This window comes from Thermobia domestica, chromosome 4 (assembly GCF_964235325.1).
Source record: "Thermobia domestica chromosome 4, izTheDome1.hap1.1, whole genome shotgun sequence".
Taxonomy (NCBI): Eukaryota; Metazoa; Arthropoda; class Insecta; order Zygentoma; family Lepismatidae; genus Thermobia; species Thermobia domestica.
The window spans coordinates 249,452,144-249,474,701 of NC_137457.1; the positions used below are offsets into that span (position 1 = coordinate 249,452,144).

The 22,558-nt window shown below is 34.7% G+C and overlaps 1 protein-coding gene across 4 annotated transcripts in view; it reads right to left on the bottom strand.

The window, feature by feature from the left end:
• Positions 1-2,011: 2,011 nt before the first annotated feature.
• Positions 2,012-22,558, bottom strand: part of Pfk (ATP-dependent 6-phosphofructokinase) — a 118,990-nt gene continuing 98,443 nt past the window's right edge. For 3 of the 4 annotated variants that reach the window (XM_081755698.1, XM_081755697.1, XM_081755699.1), the window contains exons 15-17: positions 20,627-20,724; positions 13,803-14,025; positions 2,012-12,441 (exon numbers count right to left, since the gene is read on the bottom strand). In XM_081755698.1, the coding sequence (XP_081611824.1) occupies positions 12,303-12,441; positions 13,803-14,025; positions 20,627-20,724 (460 nt within the window). In that variant the 3' untranslated portion in view covers positions 2,012-12,302. Of the gene's footprint in view, positions 12,442-13,798; positions 14,026-20,626; positions 20,725-22,558 lie in introns of those variants that run through there. The other variant, XM_081755700.1, reaches the window with a different exon arrangement.

Consider the following 22,558-nt stretch of genomic DNA (forward strand, 5'->3'; position numbering starts at 1 on the left):
ATTTACTGCCACCTTGATGTTCGGTATGAATTAACTATTTCCTATAACGCTACTTTTGTTCCAAGATAATGAAATATCGGCATTCTTTCTTTACTTTTTCCCTATGCCGTAAACGTCGCCAACACATACTGGCCCACTTGTCGATAAATACCGATCGTCGATATAAAGACGCGTCGAAGGATTGCCGCTAGTGTGAAACTGGCGGCAGGATTTAGTCGAGTCGAAATAGATATCTAGAGTCGGGGTGTTGAACTTACCATGGCGTAACAGCGAGGACTTCATTTTGGTTCGCGCTCCTTCGATTCGTCAAGGAGAATCGCAAAGGGACCGATACGAACTATTCCCAGTTATGTGCATGATGTTATTATATATCATGTTTTCCTGACGAATTGTTCCTAGTGAGATATAGGGCTTAAGAGTAACCCCTGCCTTTACATCATGAAGAGAAAACTATTGAGACGAATGCGTATAATTGTATGAAGTTAGATACCAACTGTCGTCGATCATTGGAAAGTGAATATGGAAGAACTAACATGAAATAAACTAAATAGACGCGCGTCATTTTGTTATAAAATTACATGGCGAACGCATTTTATCTGATCCCAAACGGTTATTTTCGAATATACAGTTAAAGGCGCGCTGTGAGTGGACAAATTAAAAAGACCTCAACGATTTATCCCTCTACAAGGAAGGCTTTCTTCATCGCCTCTGTGGCGAAGTCAGAAGAATACGCGCCTAGTAATCATAAGGTTGGTGATTCGCCCCCCTCCCCCCGAGTTTTCTTGTAACGTGAATTTTTGAACTCATCTTAATGTAAACAAATCATGCATATAGGCGATTTAACATATTTCGGGGGAATAATTTTGTGGTTCATTGGCGTTTCGTCGCGTATCTGTGCTGGTGGTATAATTTTCAAACCGGAAGCGGAGCCACCGCAGATCGTCGCTGCGGGGCCGCCAAGGTTTGGTGAGATGTTGCCAGTCGTCCATCAATGGTCCACCGACGCTTACGGGATGTAAAAAAAAAAAAAAAAAAAAAACTTGTATATCATGTGCATAGCAAAGTATACAGAGTGGCCCAAAAGTAGGTATACAGTCTCGTACTGATCAGCTCACTGTACTTCGTTTCTTATTGTTATCAAACAGGTAGAACTAGTTCCTTTATTATTTGTTCTTAATGTCTTTTTACATATACCTTAAGCTCGGAACAGCAGAAGCAAAGAAAGCCCTAAACTACAACGTTATACTTGATCAATGCATGGGTGTATACTTACTTTTGGGCTACTTTGTATTATGGATTAAAATCATTCGGAACATTGAACAATCGAATAAACAAACATAAAAGCAAAATACATTTATTTCTTTAGCTTACACAAAACTATACAAAGACTTATTTTAATTTAGTGCTGGTGTAATATATATATACACTGGCAATATATATTTACTCATTACTAATACTCAAACCATTTTTATATTTGTGTACACACTATTATTTCTTAACTACACTCATCAATACACAATTATTACGTTTTGTTTCCAATAAACGAAATACTTTTCGTCAGAATTATTGACCATTTCATCAATCACCCACGATCAAATAATGACAAATAATAGTATGAATTGTTGTATGGCACGATATGTGTAAATGAGTGAAAATCTGCCTAAATTGGTCAAACGTACGTTCCTGATAAGACTGGCAAATTAAACACGACAAAAGAGAGAGAGAAAAAAAACTAGATTTTTTAATGTAATGCCAGTAACAGGTAATTAGTATACAAACATTATCTTATTTAATACTTATTGCAACGTAAGCAAATAACCAAAATTTCCATTTTGGTTGGTAAATATTTTGATAAACAAAATCTAGGGCTAAAACTTGACACACAAAAGACGTAAACATGAGAGTCACGATTGGATAGTCTAAATCATTACCAAATATAGTCGGCCTTATGCAGGGTCGTAATGACGCATGATTAACATATATTTCCTGCAATAGTCAGTCCTTTAGTATGATGCTAATCATACGTCAAAACGACTCTGCATAAGGCGAAGTGGAATCAGTCCATGTTGGTTACTATGGCTACACATACACCTTCCATATTGCTGCAGGGAAGTAACTCCTTCATATATGTTTTAGTATATAATAGAACCTACTTAAACTGGCTACCGCCTAATTTATATAAAATGGCATAGTTACAGAGTAATAATAAAATGATGTCTGTATCTCCAAGATTCCACATGTAAAATGGTCTAATCGGTTAAGACAGTACTGTTTACCCTCGGACATTAGGTCCCTCGACACTTCTGCACATGACAGAAGTAGAAGAGTCCATTACGAAAAATGGGTATGTGTATGTACGGACGTGTTTCGTTTTCTCCTCTGGGAGCGAGAGAAAGAAGGTTGGAAGTTTAAACAAAGTTGCCAGCCTACGTAAATTGGTCCCAGGTCAGCAATACATTCTCGTCAGATAATGATGTCACGCAGTGAACAGAGCGCGCGCATTTTATATACAGCCTAGCATTGTGTTTTAGGGGCTTCGACATTCGGTTGATCGCGCCAACAACCCGCGGGAGAACTTCAGTTATTGTCTTTCTCTACAGTACACATACGTTTGTGCGTGTGCAGTTTACCGTATTTTTCTAGTTCTTTTTCTTACCTGTTTCGTGGTTATGCTTGCGTAAACGTGTGTGTGTACGCGCGTCGTTTTGTTATTTTATTATGATGGAGCCAATACCGTCAACCAGTGAAGGCAAAGTATTGTGTTTATCCCCTCCTCCAAATTTTGGATTCCTTTTTTTTTTTTTTTTTTTTTTTTGTTCATATTGCACCGTAGATCCCCAGTCATGCCCTACGGACAATAACAATGGGTTATCGTGCTTTCAGTGCTGTAGGCCCACTTTGATTTCATTTTCATATTATTATTTATGAAATCTTATCAGGTATAGATTTACTGCGCCGGGTTGGTAACACTGCAAACAATACCTTTACCGCCGACCCGAATAACCAACGCCTTCCTTTCTTTTCTTTTTCTTTTACAGTCCATTCCTTTTCATTAAGATAGACTCTTCTTGGCACTCTGCCAACTAGAGGTCTCAGCCGAATGGGTAAACAGTAATCAACTTAACAGTTTTACAGAATAACTATTGCCAATTTTGCAATGATTTCTCTCTTTTTTTATTATTATTAATATAAATAAATTTACCAATTCTGAAGATATTTTTGTTCGTATGTTGAGAGTAGAATATCTCTCTTTTGAGCATCGAGACTATATAAGATGTGAAACTACACTTCCATATGAGGATTCAGATGTTACAAGCTACTAGCGAGAATTGACTCCAGATCTTACAGCACCATGAATGGGAATGCCAACCATTTAATCACGAATGGATCAAGTAAGATTTTGAGCTTTTAGTTGCTTTCCCATAGTAATCATAATGAATATATGAAAAGAGTACTTTCATTTTTTTAAAAAAAAATTAAGTATTTAAAATGTTTTAAAAGAAACTAAAAGCTGGCCACTTGCTTAAGAGTATGTCCAAGACCACTTCATGCTGTTTTAACAATATGTACTTCTCATAACGACTCTCATCCAATTATTTGCAGAACTATAAACTTTTCGACATTCTTTCTGCTATCTTGCTTAGTAGTCTGGACAGAAGACAAGAGATATAGAAAAAGGAACGAGAATTCTAGACTGCACGGGAGAAACAGTATGTCAAAAAAACAGGTTTTCACAAGGCGATTTTTTCTTTTACCAAGCATAAATATCAATCACCTATACTAACAGTACCAAGACGCGATTATTCAACTCACGTTTAGAATTGACTTATACCAAGTTAACCGGGGGTGGAGCATGACACATAGATCTCCAATTTTGACTTATCTCTTTTTGGCCAATTTCAGACTTATACTGTTTCTCCTACGCAGTCTAGAATTATCATAGACGAAGTATTCTGACATTTTTAAAATTGCAACCTTCTTTTGTTAACAGAAATCACTATCTATTGCTGAACGAAAATTATTCTCTCACTGACTGATGTCAGAATACAATTTCAAAAATGCCGTATTTTTTTAAAAATAGTCCTTTTTCCTTTTTCTACATAGATTTTCTTATCTAAATTATCAACTTCCGTTTTTGAAGACTACAGAAAGGACAGCAGATAAGGTAGAAAGCAGTCGAAAAATGTTCTTACAAAAAAAGACGGTACAAGTCGTTACAGAATTATCCATCATTTACATTAATTTCCTTCATCTGCAGTTAAAATTATGTATTTGTTATTCTTTTACAAATTATCTTTGTTTTTAGAAATTATCAGAAAAATTACAATTTAAAAATTGTTAGTGCAATACAACTGACAAAGTACTACGAATTAAAATAATAACATTTTCTGAAAATGATATTTATAAAAAATTGCATTATGTTACACTATAATGGCAGAACATGGATATTATTGTAATCAGTACAAAAGAAGATATTTAAGTATTACTGAGTATCATTACTAAAAGTACCATAGCACCATTATTGCTGTATCGATATCACATTTAATGCATAATCGTACCAATATTTATCGTAAAAATTTCCTCACATCATCGTGCAATAATACAAAAATTGAATTTCTTTCCTTATTATCCAACAATGTATTTATTCACTCTTATCCTTATATATTCCAAATTATCGTGTTTCCAATTCTTACCTTGTTTTCCAAAATCTGAATCCAAAAACAAATCGAATAAAGAACATTCCTTCTCTCTGGTACACATCGTTTTTTGGCACTACCAAATAGTAAGTATTTGCTATTCTTTTATGTTCCTACACATAGATATATCTTACTCCTACATATATTTCTCACTTGTAAAGTGTCGACATCCCTGTATTCTATTTCATAATATTTTCTATGGTGCTCTCCCATTCATTTCTTGGTTCAGTTATTTTGAAACACGTGAATTTGAATTGAAGTTTTTTACGTTACAAGGATAAAAGAACATCGAGATGCAAAAGGAGCAAGATCCATTAGCTACTGGCCTATCAAAAACAATCTCCATTACGTAAACGAAATTAAAATTATCCGAAAAACGTCATTACATATCGAAAGGAAATACTTATAAATCGTGAATTAGGACTAAACATACAACATTAAGAATTTTGGAACACCGATAAAATCTAGGATGATGTTATAAATAGTTTCATTCAGAAATATAGACTTAATATAGTTAAACTGAATAGTTAACTCAGTTTTCCGGTCAGGCCTAGAGGCTGCATGAAGGATCATTGTGATCATAGGTGTCCCACTTATATAAATAATTATGAATATAAAATGTTCAACGATTAACTCCTCCTCCGATTTTTGGTTATATGAGTGGATCATGGCTTATCTTAGGTTTCTAGTACATTTTCGGCTAGGATCAAGAAAGGGTGAGGGTGCGGGTCACATGTAAAAATAATCATGATGAGAGGGATGACATGCAAAAATAATAAAAAATGACTGATATTAGTGTCCATTCCATAGTCCTCGGGATCGCTGAAACGAATAATGACACACCCAATGCTGTCTAAGTTAAAATTTTGCTCCATACGTATCCTAAGGGACGGGGAAATGGGTCCAATTTTTTCATACACCCCGTGCGAAGAACGGCATTTCAGCTAGTTTTTACATAAACACAAAATATCGAATTTTTAATGGTGAAGATATTGTTATATAACCACATTTTTGTAAATGTATTTTTAGTATATATATATATATATATATATATATATATATATATATATTCAAACTATATAAAATGAATACCACAAAGTAGTTAATGCAATGACTCTGGTTCATACTTTGAGAGGAATGCACTAAAATGAACATAATGTGCATTCCAGGAGCAGAGTAGAAGTATCTCCGTTTTTTAGAGTGAACGATAAAAGCAGTAGACAGACTGCTGATATTATTTCAACATTGAACTTCATAGAAGTATTTGAGGTGCATTAACCAGGTTAGTTCTCTTTCGCAACAGGAGGATAAGTTGTCACTATTTTGTATATTGAAAATTTTTGGAACTGATAATGGCCAATACACATAAGTTCTACCTCAAGTATTAACAATGTTCAAACGAAGATCAGCCTTACAGAAACGTTTCCTAGTTATTCCTTAGAAATACTGCTTATAGCTGGATACGTAATTTGAACATCTTACATTTTGTGTTGCATACTGATATATACAAAAAACAAATGAACAATCCAAAACGAAAGAAAATGTCCATTCCATATATGTTTCTTTTATCCATAATCTCGAAACAAATGAAGCAATTTTATCGAAGGAAGATTACAAAGAATTGTTTTCTATGTATCAGTTAATTTATTTGCTGCAAACTACTTACGAAAAAAAAAAAAAAAAAACCTAAGTGAATGAAATAATTAGAAACAATAATTCATTTATTGTAAGTTTAGAGCTGTGTGATTCTGATTTTCTATTGTATGGAGCTTGTACAAAAACGAATGTATGAGTTTAGAGGTTTGTGAGTAATTTCAATGCATGAATAAAGAAGTAATGTTGAATATGAATCGCAACTGGGAAAATAACAATGTCAAAAGCATGTATGTATGTAAAGCGGGGCCCAAGTTTTAACCTCCCTGAACAAGATATGAAAAAAAAAAATAAACATTTACCATTAAAATATGTATACAAAAAATGTAAAATAATACGAACTTGGGAATTTGAACGCTTCCCTTCCTTGATGAATTCAAATTCAGTTTTGAAATCTACAAGTAAAAAAAAAAAAAAAAAAAAAAAAAAAAAAAAAAAAAAAAAAAAAAAAAAAAAAGTTAGGAATTTTTTATGACAATCAAATCTTCATTATACAATATAGGTATTGCCAACATGTACAAAAACGATATTCTGTACTAGCTCCAATTACTGAGTTCTTAGATATAAAAATGGTCAGCTTGCAGCGATATAGTATTACAATATTTTATGCAAAACAACAGAATGAGTATTATCAAATAGTATAAAAAAATCTTTAATCAATATCTCAGCAAAAGCAGTATCACTAGAATTAATGAATGAAGATACTTGTTGCATGTATTAAATTATAAAATATATTTATTTTATAAATATATAGTAAAATTACGGCTATTCTCATTATATTCACTTATTGACTGCAATACCAGAATATTTTGGTTTTGAATATTAAAACGGTATATACTTATGACAAAATGATTAAGAATTATAATGATCCTAAAACAGAAAATAGTAGAAAGTAATAGTTCGCTTTTCTTAGTTGCTAGTTTCTCTTAATTGTTTTTGGTGTCTCACATTTCATCAATACAACCATTTCTTTATATATAATACAGATTTCACGTTGTCTCTACAAAGTAGTAGACGAATTTGTGTTCTTATTAAGTCATGCATGTCTTTTAATATTTTTTAAATTGGATGACATTGCCATATCAATGTTTCATAAGAACGTTACTGTTGATCTGTGACAGTTATTTCTGAGTGGCGTCTATTGTGTATGAGTATTTGTGTTTGGTATAATGCCTCAAGAATGTCGGAGTTTAAATTCAAGTAACGAACAAGTGATGTGCAAACAATAGTCACACAAACCTCCCATAGATTCATGTGATCTAGCCTTAGAGATACGCTTATCTTCTGATAGATAAAGGAAGTATTGAAAGATTGGTGTCGTCAAAGTCATCACGAGGAATACGACAGACGACAGTAGCTCTAAAGGCCATTCCACAAAACAGCTTTTACAATAGATTTGTAGAATGGACTAAGCATAGGCATTTGTCCATAGTTTCCCCAAGGGAAGTACTTTGAAGACAACCGCAGCGATATCAGTAATGAGATAAATAACATTGCGTCATGCATTCGCAAACCTTTTTGTCGGACTTGTAATATATACCTTTCACTTGTAGACACGTTTTGAAAATGCAATACGTCATGCAGAACTCTGGATTTCTTTTGATGACTGGCCTTTAAAGATTACATTACTATCTTTTATTATTACCGATTTAATTTTTCATGTCAACACCGAGGCTAAATAAGATGTAAATTTACAGTTTAACGTGATATTCGAACATATGACCTCTTATCAGAAACTGAACTAGGGATTGAAACCCAAAAAGGAAAACTTTTGATCATTTGGACATAAGGGAGTCTATTAATGGCCAACGCTTTAGCCGCTTAGAATACTGATTCTCGTGAGATCAGCGAAGTCAAGCAGTGTTGGGTCTGGCTAGAGGAAAAATGAGTGATCGTTCTACTCACCAGATGGTGATGGCATTGTGGTATCGTGAGGACAGTTGGGAAGCTACTTGAAAGAAAGAAGTAGCGAACTCCGGTATGAAAAGCCAGCATTAACAGCAAGGAAGGCCATCTGCTGAATACACACCATCCAAAAAGCATGAATGCCACAAGCCAGCTGGTAGGCCCTGGCCTCCTAAAGGCTGTTGCGAAAAGAGGTGTGTTATATTATTATTATTATGAAACTATCAATGTAACAGATAAACAACAGTAATATTCTTTTAGCTATGATTATTCTTTGTTTCTTTTATTGATTTTGTAGTGTTGTAAATCTAATCTAACGTAAGTGACTAACGATGTCGTAAAGACTTACGATGTCTTGCTTATTAAATAAATAAGCAAGTGGATAACTGAAATTTAGATTAAAATCAATTCATCTTTTTATGCTTAGCTGTATATAATGTTTAATTCATGATTAAAATTAACATTGATAGTTTTATTTCTTGAGAATGCCTATTTTACGGTTGTGCTTATTTTCATCTGAATACTAAATACCAAAAACACATTTTTGTGAGCAAACAAACAAAATAACAATATAATACCGAGCGGTGTTAATAGTAACAACAACAAACTAAAGAAAATGCTTCATACTCATAATCATTGAAATGAGTATGAAGCATTTACTTTTGTTTATAAATAATACAACCACTCACGTGACAGTCCTTCGTGGACCCGAGGCCGCTCCAATATCATATGTTAGTGACCGACGGAATTACGTCCAGCCTAACGACGAACACAGTAGACCAATCAGATTTCTGGACCTAATAGTAGTCACATCTTTTATTCACGTAATCCGCCCTTCAATTTGGATCACGGCGATGGATGGACGCCGAAAATTGGGATGCAATGGTCGGGAATTGAACCCGGGACTACGCGGACATGAGTTCAACGCTCTAACCACTAGATACGGATCCCTCTTTCTTTTGTTGACTATTGTAAACGAAAATAATTTTAAACAATTCCTAATTATAGACGCTTTAGGAGAGTGGGTGGTACAGGTGGCTCAGTGATAGAGCATGCATCTGGTGTGAGGGTTTGCTGGTTTCATCCCACAGGCATGTGAACCTGTAGTGGACAATATTGAATCCGTGGCTTTTCTCGAGTTGTCCTGTTTCCTTTCACGTTCTCATTCCACCAATTCTTTCGTAATCATTCACTTCCATCAGTCATCTGTTTCCTTTAGTTTAAAGGACATAAGCGTCGGATGTTAGATTAAAGATTTAGTTTAAAAACGCGTTGAATAGGATTCAAGTTTTCCGTCAATAAATGGTTAACACACTTGTTTACGGTCCGCGTAGTCCCGAATACCGTTCCTGTTTTGATACAGTATTGGGAGACAAAAGTAACATAAAACAAACCTGGGAATAATTGCGCTGCCTATGGATCACTAAGGAAAATAAGCGTTTTCTGGCCAGACAGAGTCCTTTAGGAGCTACAATTTATGGTTTTGTCTATGGTTTATGAAGTCAGCCATTGCGATAAAAATAATTGGTTGTGTCGTATTTATTGCTACTGCTATTATTGAGAGTTCCCAGTTATTTGGCAAGCACGAAAACTTTCTGACTTTTCGAGGTTTCCCACGACATGATTTACAAATTTCCAGATTTGTACATAATATATTTTTTCATACCAGCAGGTTCTTTATCTAAAATCCATGTATATGTATTTATAGTATATAGATATATATGTAGATAAAGAAGTTCTGCAAAACAAACTCATTAATTTTGTAAATATATCCTAGCATAAAAAGAAAGAAATATATCCGAGTAAGGAAAAAAGAGAAATGGGTTCTGTAATGTAAAAATTCGTACTTAAAATTCCCTGATTTTTCAAGTTTTTTTTTTTTTTTTCAGCTTTTCATGACTTTTATGGAATTTTTTACCAATTAGCGGAATTTCCTGACTTTTCCAATTTTTCCAGCTCCGTGGGAACCTTGTTATTGGTTAGTATCTTCTTTGAAATACCAATTTTTTGTTTTGATATTTCAATTCAAACCATTTTAATAAACTTCACAGTCTTACAACAATGCACAATAGATGGAATATTATTAAAACGGTTTACGCATTTTAAAAATTCTAGTGGAAAATATCTTACTGAGCTCATTTGTCTAAAAGTAATCTAAATTTCAATATGGTTTCTAAGTACCTAAAGCTGTACTAGATAAAATATTACGAACTAAATAAAAATAAAACATGATTAAAGTGATGGCTTTTTACATATAGATAATAAATAATTTTATTTCCTTAATTCTTTAACAAAATTTCACACTTACTGATCATTTTATCTTTGACATTCGTATTTATGACTTCATTACTGTTTCAATACTGTAAAACGAAATATCTCTTAAAATAACTAATAAAAATATTCAGTTTAACACTTCATATTATCATATGTAAATAATATCAGAATCTCACTACATTATTAGTGACCAAGTATTTAATGAGATGTCCAATCACTAATTCTTACTACAACTCTAACCCAATAATCAATTACCTACACAGGCTCCGCTTGTTTTACGCTCCAGATTAAGGATTGTAATTTGACATTTTGTTAACACATAATCCTGAGTTTTTTTTCTTTCTTTCTTTTCTGCTAAATACAGAAACAAAGTCTTAACATAAAAATTAATCGTTAAGATTATTATTCACAATGGCAGTACATTTTGTATACACAAACAGTAACTAGTATACAAGGTAATAACAAAAAAATAATACTTAACAAATGCATAACCTCTATCAACAAAATAATATCCAAATATTTAAAATTGTTGTTATTGTTGAGTCGTACTATGGCATCAAATTACATGTTACTGGATTTTATAATATTCAGTGTTCTCTTCGATTTCTTATACGAGGATTGTTCAAATGAGAGAAATACGTGGTCTTAAAATATTTCCGCCAAGATAGGGACAGCAAAGTGCACTCAGATGTACGCGACAACTTACACTGATTCACATCGGCAACAGCGATACAATCCAGTGATTATTGTGTTACCGTCCAATAGTTTACCGTCAGTTGTCTACTAAGCTCTATGGTGTTTTGACTGCAAAATTCCTATGCTAGTAAACAGTGTAAGATATGTTTCGTAACTGCCGAGGGCATTATGCGAACATTCCTCAGAGGACAGAGTTAGTCCCTGACACAATCTTAGTAAACACTCGTTCTTTGCACCATTTCGTTCAGAGGTGCTGGAAAAAATGAAATGAAATTAAATCTTTAAGTTTAACGTCCCACGGTAATGCCAGTTAGGCTAAAAGAGACGGTGATAATGAGAAGTGAGTGGAAAATGGTGGAATGAAGAAAGTGGCAGGAAACGGGAGAACCCCGAGAAAACCCACGAGCACGGTGTTTGTCCACCACAAAGTCCACACGACGCGAGCTGGGATCGAACCAGGGACCCCAAGCACCGGAGGTGAACGCTCTACCACTGAGCCACCGCGCCCTCCAGAGGTGCTGGAATCCGTCCTATAACCCAGAACAGTGGCCCAATAATTCCATTTGTTTGACCCCTTTTTTTCTTTTTCCTTTCAAGAAGCAGATCAAGGGTGACATACGGGTTAGATTTGAAACCGAAAAGTGGACCTTGCGTAGTAGATTACAGTCTCCCATATTTCAACATCTTCATCCAGTAAGGTAGACACCGGATGCCCACAACTGTGGAACCGCTGACTCCAAGTTTACAAGTATTTGTATGTAAGGCGAGTATTTTTTTTTTTTTTTTTTTAATCATAAGAACTTTTAATCAAATAGTGACTTTTTCAAGAGCACAATCCTCGTATATTGAAGTCATAAATAAGCTACAATTTATGTGGAATTTCTTTTGTATCTTAAGACTAGGTTTCACACCATCTTGTACAGAGTGTATGCAAACACAGTTTAAAAATATATCCGACGATACATAACTATTGTCTGACAAAAGTCCAATTGGCGAAATATTTGTTTAGCACTCATTTCAGTTCTAGAGCCAACTACGATTTACAAAAAAATAATATCAACGACTACGAGTACAGAATTATAAAGTAGAATCAGACTCTCCTTCATCTTCCACTGTTAAATACATTCCTTCTTCCTCGTAAGCGCTGTCATGTTTTGCAAGGATCCTGAGCAAAGGTCGAAGCCTCAACCACCATTGGTGTTTCGGAATCCTATGGCTACAAGAAAGAAAGAGCGTTAGCAAAAAATGCAGGTAACAGACACAAATATAATGGAAAATATGAGCTCTTTTGGGTAGTATACCCACCTTGAAATCGGTCATCACAACAGAAATGTCTATATATTTCATGAGCCCCGGAAAATTTTGAGTGAGTGCCCTCCAAACTTTTTGAGTCTTTCTCTCCCCCAATGATCGTCAGCACTGTTTCCAACTACATTGTTACGAAAACAACTAATTAACAATACATATAGAGTTAAAATCTCTCTGCCTCTTCGATTTATTGTCCATTATTTTAAATTTAAAACTCAAAGCTTCCGTGGAAAACTAACGCTGGAAAAATTGGCCGTTCGTATGATGACAGCGCATCAAAAGAAATTCGCCGTTATTTCAAACTTAAAAAAGAAATCTTATAGATACAGGAGATAAAAATACCTTCGTGACTTTATTAGGATTAAACTCTTATAGCATTACCACAAAAACAGAACCTTATAATATGTGAGGAGAGAAGGAAGTGTGCTGAATTTAAAGATGATTATAATAAAAGTGTGGATTTTTTTTTTTTTTTTTAGTTTCCTCCGTACTTTTATTTTTATTTTACGCATTGAAAAGTGTAAATGCCGATATGCTTCTCATAATGCTAATATGTAATATTTCTGAAGTGATTAACACTTTCAAATGTATTAACACTTTCAACTCTAAACTCGAGCAATATTGAGTGTAACTTATTATTACAGATGGACGAAGCCTTAGTCTAGTTCGGTAATATTGTAGCAATTCCAGTCAATAAGACCAATAAAGGTATTTACTTTAAAATAGAATGTTTAAATATTTATTTAGCATGTATTTCGAAATTAGGAATCATATTTCTCGGTTTCAGCATCTATGGTCATTTTAGTTTGTCATGTATGAAGGATGACGTCCCTCGGTGATCACGCTACTGGGAAGTGGAGACGAAAGAAAGCGGTCTGGGACCTTCCCGGTACCATCTCAGCATTTGTTTGGTGAGAATAAGGAAAAAACAGGAAAAGCTTCACCAAGGATGGCTGGCCTGGAAAGGTTTTTTACACCTTTCCGACAGTGTCCCCACCGGAAATCATGTATGCCTATCTTTTTTCACTATATGATCACATCTTTTAAAAATGCACTAAAGTGCCAGAAAGCTACAAATGCTATATATGACCAAGAACGAAAGTGTTAAACTTTCATACCCTACTTCACATTAAAAAAGGAAATCTGTTGGTAACCATGGTTAAAATATTTTAGTACAGTAACATAAGTTAGAATAAAGCTTTTCATTCTTGAAAGATATACTAAGGTCGGATTTCCATACATGAAGCTCGTGATGGCGAAATAACTTACTCAAAGTCTGTTTCCTTCTTCAGTTCTAGAAGTGGTGAGAATCTATACTGCCTTCTGACAATTCCCATTAATACCGCTGTGTCCGGAGTGTTAGTACAGACTGTTCCATCTTCTTTCGTGTGCATTTTCAATTGGTTGACAATCCACTCCACGGACTTAGCAGCCATCTTCGTTCCCATGTTGCGATCAAATGGTGTTGGAGATCCGCCTTGTTGCATATGACCTAAAATAACAAGCAATATTTAGTCTTTAAAAATGTTAACTGAAGACTCTTACGAAAAGCTAAGAGTTCCCATTTGTGGTGTTTCAGTTTTATTCTATTTTATTTTTTATTTTTATTTATTTTGTGTCGTTAGAAGAATTCTAATATGCCTTAAATCCATTCAGGATTAAGTTCTACTCTATCTTGCAATAAAGTTTTGAAACTTAGAACAAAAAGAGCATAGTACTTTGGTACTTACACAAGTAAAGCTAAACAGTAAGTTTTTTCTCACATATAAACAATTTACAAAATCATTTAGAACAAATGCCTACTTAACAATCCATTTGAATTTACCGTAAGGTAGGAAATAACAAAATAAAGTATACCTAAAGTTAACATCAACATATTGTAGATATTGTCAGTAAGTTATCAAGATGAGGCACCGTTTTACATTTATTTAATTCTGTAGATTAAAGAACTCGAAGGTTCATTGTCAGAGAAACAAAACCTCTATTACTGACTTGTATTTCGTGCTATACCAAGCCATTTCCTTAAGAGCCTGCTTTGTGTCCGTGTAACGTGGGTTCCTGTCACCACGGCATGGCGCGTCCTCAGGTTGCGGATCGAGGAGAAGGCCTCTAGATATAGAGGTTAGCTGCGAATATACTGAATAAGCAGTCGCGGACAGACGACTAGGAGTGGTCCTCCAGCTTGGGGGTTTGGGTAAGGCTAACACCCTCATCCTGTAAAAAAAGGTACTTGTTCAGAAACATTCACAAAAGCCTCGGACAAGGACTGATAACTTGGCACGACATCAGCAAAAGAAAATGGACATGAGATTTGGAACATGGAATATTAGAAGTCTTTATAGGGCAGGCGCGTTAAAATCTGTAACGAGTGAGTTAGAGAAATACAGGATGGACTTAGTAGGAGTTCAGGAAGTTAGGTGGGAAGGAAATGGATCTGAAAATTCCGGAAATTTTACGTTCTTTTACGGGGAAGGAAATAAAAATCACCAGTTAGGAACAGGGTTTTTCGTTCACAAACGAATATTACCAGCAATTAAACGGGTTGAATTTGTTACTGACAGACTTTCTTTTATTACTCTTAAGGGACGGTGGTGTGATATTATTGTTTTAAATGTACATGCTCCAACTGAAGATAAGGGTGACGATATAAAAGACGGTTTTTACGAAGAAGTGGAACGGATATTTGACCAACTCCCGCGATACCATATGAAAATCCTATTAGGGGATTTCAATGCGAAGGTAGGACGAGAGGATATTTTCAAACCGATTATAGGGAACGAAAGTTTGCATAAGGAAAGTAATGACAACGGTGTTAGACTCGTGAACTTTGCAACATCCAAAAACCTAATCGTGAAGAGTACAAAATTCCCACATCGCGACGTTCATAAATACACTTGGACATCACCAGACGGAAAAACACATAATCAAATTGATCACGTTTTAGTAGATAGAAGAAGACAATCTAGCATAATTGACGTCCGGTCGTTTAGAGGGGCTGATTGTGACACTGATCACTACCTGGTAGTAGCGATAATACGGGAGAGATTATCGTTGAATAAAGGTAATATTCAATGTCCGAAAACCGAGAGATTTAATTTAAAGAAATTAGAAGAGAGCCAGGTAAGAGAGGAATACCAGATTGAAGTTTCGAATAGATTCTCGGTCTTAGAAGACTCGGAGTGCACTAGTGTTGAGGATACTTGGATTGAAATTAGAGATAGCATTAAAAGTTCAGCAATAGAAAAATTGGGACACGCGGAAATACGTAGGAACAAACCATGGTTCGACCAAGAATGCATTAAACTAGCAGAGAAGAGAAAACAGGCAAAATTACGGTGGCTACAAAATCCGAATGAAATAACTACACAAAATTTCGCAGATATCAGGCGGGAAACTTCCAAAACTTTTAGAACAAAGAAACGGGATTTTTTGAAAGCTAAAATTAAGGAACTTGAAGATAATAGTAAAAATAAAAATATTCGGGACATGTATAAGGGGATCAGCGAATTTAAGAAAGGCTATCAACCTCGTGCTTATATATTAAAGAAATCTGACGGAACAGTTCTCACTGATACGGATAGCCTCTTAAATAGATGGAAAGATTTCTTTGACGATTTGCTGAACACGCAGCCAAAAACTAATGTGCGTGGAGAAAAGGAGATACACACCGCAGAACCGTATATTCCAGAACCCAATCAAATAGAAGTGGAAGCCGCTATAAAGAAATTAAAGAAACACAAATCTCCGGGTGTAGATGAAATTCCGGCTGAGTTAATTTTAGCTGGAGGCGAAAAATTGTGGAACAAGATACACAAACTCATTCTCCTTATCTGGAACAAGGAAGAATTGCCACAAGAGTGGAAAGAGTCAATCATTGTTCCAATTCACAAGAAAGGCGACAAAACTGACTGTAATAATTACCGAGGCATTTCTCTTCTGTCAACATCCTATAAAATCCTTTCAAATATTCTGTTAGCAAGATTGACCCCATACGCAGATGAAATTATTGGAGATTATCAATGCGGATTTAGACGAAATCGATCAACTATCGACCAAATATTTACCATTCGCCAAATACTCGAAAAGAAGTGGGAATACAATACCCCGGTACATCAACTATTTATTGATTTTAGAAAGGCTTATGACTCGGTTAGGAGAGAAACATTATACAACGTTCTTACAGAACTTGGAATACCGAGAAAGCTAATTAGATTAATTAAGATATGTTTAAGTAAAGTCCGGGTAGGAAAATTTTTGTCCCCGAGCTTCCACGTCGAAAATGGCCTGAAACAAGGAGATGCGTTGTCGCCATTATTATTTAACTTTGTGCTGGAATACGCCATAAGGAAAATCAAAGATAGCAACCAGGGCCTAGAGTTGAACGGCATTCACCAGGTTATGGCATATGCTGATGATGTAAATTTAATAGGGGATGATAGGAGAACAGTAGAAATAAATGCAGAGATCTTATTAAGCGCTTGCAGGGACATGGGTTTAGAAGTAAATGCAGAGAAAACTAAATACATGGAAGTGCGTCGGGACCGTAATACGGCAAATTGTGGATGCGTTAAAATATTAAATAATGCTTTTGATAAAGTGGATACTTTCAAATATTTAGGATCAATATTAACAGACGAAAATCATATTCACGAAGAAATTAAATGTCGACTAAAAGCAGGGAATTCGTGTTACTACTCGGTTCAAAATCTCTTGTCGTCGCGAATTCTGTCGAGGAATTTGAAGCTTAAAATATATAAAACGATAATCATGCCTGTTGTTCTGTATGGTTGCGAAACATGGTCGCTTACTCTGAGGGAAGAACATAGACTGAAAGTATTTGAGAACAGGATCCTGAGAAGAATATTCGGACCCAAGAGGAACGAGAATGGGGAATGGCGGAAGCTTCATAACGAGGAACTACATAGTTTATACGGTTTACCCAACATTGTTAGGGTCGTCAAGTCTAGGAGGCTTAGGTGGGCAGGTCATGTAGCTAGAATGGAAGAAATTAGAAACGCTTTCAAAGTCTTGACTGGTAGACCCATAGGAAAACGACCATTAGGAAGACCTAGGCGCAGATGGGAGGATAATATTAAGATGGATCTCACAGAGATAGGAATACAAAATAGAAACTGGATGCAATTAGCTAAAGATAGAAGTTAGTGGAGAGCTTTTGTGAACGCGGCACTGAACCTCCGGGTTCCATAGGCCATAGAGTTAGTTTTTAGTTAGTTAGTTAGTTAGCCTGCTTTGTGTTACAATTCGGTTTTCTTGAGTCTACCTAAAAATCTTTCTCAGAACTCTATGCATCCCGAAGGTATTAATAATGCGAGATTTGTGACATCTACGTGTACTTTAGACGTCCCGCCTTTATTGTATGTATGGTATGCGGGTACTTGTAGCTACTGTGAGGTTTCCGCGTTGTGTAGCTTTCAAAATTCACCCGTTTGCTCATCTCGTTTAGCACCAAATATTTTTTTTTTTAATTTTTGTTTTCGAAAACCTCGGTCGCTGCGCATCAATGACCAAATTTTTAAGAGTATGGTTTACCAAAAGTTCTTTACATATTATACTGTCCGTGTACGTCCGTCCAGGAGACAAAAAATCTCAAAGAACTATATGATGTATCACAACCAAATTTAGTCAGGATGAAGAGGGTCAAAAGATAGGAATTGAATTCGTTGATGGAAGCGATATTCAAACCAGACGTAGTAGAAACCAGGGTTGGCAAAAAAAACATGGTTTTTATTTAAAAAAAAACAAAAAAACCGGTTTTTTGGTTTAAACCAGGTTTTTTTGGTTTAAACCAGATTTTTATGGTTTAAATGATTTGCTCTATATATTCATATCATATATGGACAGAAATAAGTTTGTTTCGCTTTGTTGTTATTATGCAACAACCGGATTATGCTGGAAGGGGTCACATTAGCTTAAAGCGGAATAAAAACCGCTTCTCGAGTTACATCCGAGAGAAATTGTCCTCCATTTGAACTCGGAACCAGGACTAATTGGCCACAATAATGCGATACGTCTGCCGACTCACTCACGAAGGAATCCTGATATATATATATATATATATATATATATATATATATATATATATATATATATATATATATATATATATATATATATATATATATAAAACGTTGTACTGATCTTTACATGCTTCTTAATATAACTGTCAAGAGTCATTTCAGAAGGACAAAAAGATAAACAGTTGCACAAGTGAAACCAATATACAGAATTACATATGAACAATTTCAAATTACGACGGAGTACAGAAGAACTAATTTAGTTCAACAACGACTTTTATTGGTCCAAATTAAAGAAATACACCGACTTAATCTGCATATCAATAAGAAAAGTGAATAAATATACGAATTATTTGAGTCCACTTTGGCTCAGACTCATTTATACATAAATAGATACCAAAGATACTTATTTCACTAAATGCCTCTCGTGGGGTCTGTATGACCCCCTCCACATACACACACAAAAAGTGCGGCATATTCGATGTATTTTATCAATAGTAAACATTGAAACGAAACAATATTTAGAATTTTTCTTTGATTGCAATTACATAACAATAATAACAACTACAAAAGAAATCACAAAATAAACATTTATAAACTTGTAAAAAAAAAAAAAAAAAAAAAAGTTGCTTTTGTAGTATAATCTTTTTGAGTAATGAATGGGGAATTTAGGTCTGAATATAATACGAATAATATACGGGAGTTTAACGTGATAACCCACAAAAGTGTTTTCATCAAGATTTTACAAACACTTACACTTTTACGAACATTTTTTTATTTTTTGGTTTAAACCACCTTGGTTTAAACCAGCCAACCCTGGTAGAAACCAAGCATTTATGATTTCTACGTTGATCACCATAGAGCAAAAACAAAGAGGTAGTGAGAAATGCTTTTTTTGCAATCGATTAAGGGTCCCACGAATACATTTCATCTGCATCCATAACTCTCTACTAAAACTAAAAGTGATACAAATCCACCACGATTTCCAGTTTCAATATAGATCTACAATAAAGCAAAAACAATAAAGGATAGCGGGAAGCTTTTTTTCTGGAATCAGTTTAAGAGTTCTCAGAATAGGTACCATCTTCTCTCTTAAACCCTATGCAAACCAGAAGTGGTAAAATTCAACCACTTCTGGTTTTAACGTTGATCGTCATAGAATAAAAACGATAATAGATAGGGACAAGTGGTTTTCTGCATGTAATTAAACATCTCAAAAATAGATTTCCTCTCCACTCTAATCTCTCTACCCAAGCCGAAAGTAGCAGAAATAAAACACTTCCTGTTTTAACGGTGATTGTTATAGAGTAAAAACTGTGATAGATAGCGAGAGGCAGATTTCTGCAATCAATTAAGCGTCCTAAGAATGTATTTCATCTTCACTTTAATCTCTCTACTAAAACGGAAAGTGGATGAAATCTACTGCTACTTCCGGTCTCAATATTAAGAAAATTTCACGTCATAAAAACTAAACTCCTTCACGTGATGTACATGTGACACTGTTACTTGTTACATCTATACAATGTAATGGTATTTACGTCCATAGTGCAAAAACTTTAATTATTCTTAACGAGGATTTTGTTGTGTAGTATATTTCTCAGTCATGCGAAACCGATGTTCATGAAAGTTCAATGTATAACCGGTTCTTCAAGGTTTCAAAGAGAAATTTCAAAAACATCCTTCACTACGAACAATATTTTTGTTGACACAAAACCTCGCTCAATTCTTACATAATAATTGGTAATAACTCTTCTGTGCTAAGTGGGGCTTTATGAAAGATTCGAAACGTCGAAACACAACGTTACTCACCGTTCTTTCCTTGAATAGCCTCCTTCGTATGGCTAAAACAATGCTTTACAATGAAAATCTTCTGTAGATTAATTTATGTTACTGCACATCGCTATGTAATATCGACATTCGCTTTCAACGCCAAAGTAAAAAACCTACACCCTTATCACGTTGCAGCAATACTTACGATATACAAAGATGTTGACTTTCGGTATAGGCCTACTTAATTTTGAGCACATTGCATAGTAAGGTACTTTCTTTCACACTTACCTAGAACGTTCATTCTTGTACTGAATAGACCTTTGCCTTCCTCGGAATATAGTCGGAAGATGAAATCTGTTGAATAGTTGTCATTTGCCTTCTCGTTCCTGAAAAACGAAATTTCAATTAAGAAACAGTTCTTACCACTTCCATTATGCCGGAGCTTTCTGTCAAATATAGAACGCAATATCAATTAAACACAAATTGAAAATAGAGCACTTACAATAATGCACTTACAATTAGTGGCGGCTTGGAAGGAAGTCATATCGGTGAGAATTACGATTTTCTCGTTGTAAACTAAGGGAAGAAAGCATGCCTGATGTATTAGCTCTTGTATCTCTAAAGAGAATTAGAACATTAGACGGATTTCCTTCTCGTAATTTGTAGCGATAAGAATTTGAATTATACCAGCTTGATTTCCCTCAACAACTGCCACTGCCTACAACGTTACTGTTGATTGCAACTACACAAGTTTGGGCGAACATTCCATGACATACTGTACATTTCAACTTTAAGAAAAAAAGGATTAAAGAAACATTAATTACAAACATGAAATACATAGTAACAGAGTACGCCGATAACAAGATACCAATCTTGCACACTGTTTACTTTCCTTTAGGAAAAAGCTTCGTTCCTTAATAGCTCCACTTTGTACTGTAATAATTACACGTTTTTGTTACTCACACGAAATAATTTACTGTATTTAACCCTTATCCGGGCAACCGGGGCCTCCCAGGCCCAGTAGCTTTATATTTATTTTCGAATTTCTCAATAACCATACATATTTCGATGACATAAAATTCTTAATTCTTCTATCTTTAGTCGAAGTTAAAGTCATGAACATCTCGAGTTGGTAAGGCTAATAGAGTTGCTAAGGCCCCAGTTGCCGTCTACGTTACAAAAATAGCTTGCCCGGATAAGGGTTAAGTGGTAACATGATCATGCTAAAAGCATTTGGAACTAACTGTTCGATACAACCACGGCAGATTCATGAAACTAGTTGCCAGTGTAGTATGAAACAATTACTGAGCAATGTTTTCTTGAAAACTGACTCAACATTTTTATTTTCAATAGTTTCGCATTGAAAATTTATATATCACATTTGTTGCTTAGAGATTACTCAACAGATCTATTATTATTTGATATAACAATAGTCGCATTTGTTTAAAGTTAAATTAACAATATTCCAAATTAAAATTTAATTATTTAACGTTTCTAATGAAAGTAATCTGAGGAAATTATATATAAAAAATTTACATATATACAACAGTGGAAAAATGTAGTAGGCTGCAACAGTTATGGTAATCTTTTTTTTTTTTTTTTTTTAATACAAAACTTTTAGATTATGAGAGATAGAAAGAGACCTCCTAAAAGAGAAGCACGCTTTTATTTATGATTAGCAACAAAATTATCAATTTTGGTAACTTACTTAAAAGAATAGTTATTCATAATACAAAATCATATAACAAAATTCTAAAAAAATCATATTAGTATGATAGCATGAAACGAACTCCACGATATGGTTTATTGGCTGAAAGAGTTTGACTTTAACAACTGCAGGATTATCCTCAAGTCGATCATTATGCAACCAATGTAACGATATTTTTGTATAGCTCAATGCGTGATAATAAGTTACAATAAAATATAAATAGCGAAAGGTGCAGATAGAGGTATATAGTAAATAGAAAGCACGACGACACTCCCTAGACAGGCTGTAGAACAAGGAAGTATCTAAGCACTTGTTTTTCTTCCGCTCAATTGCACATAATTTAACACATTTCGCTGATAAGTGATTCAACATGAGTGATCCATTGTACCACACTAATTGTTCATGGGCTTCTCTTGGAGTTCTTCCATTTTCTTCCACATTCTCATTCCACCATTTTTTTCATAGCCATTCCTTTCTCCTTCCCCTAAAGGTAATAATCGTGATACGTTAAA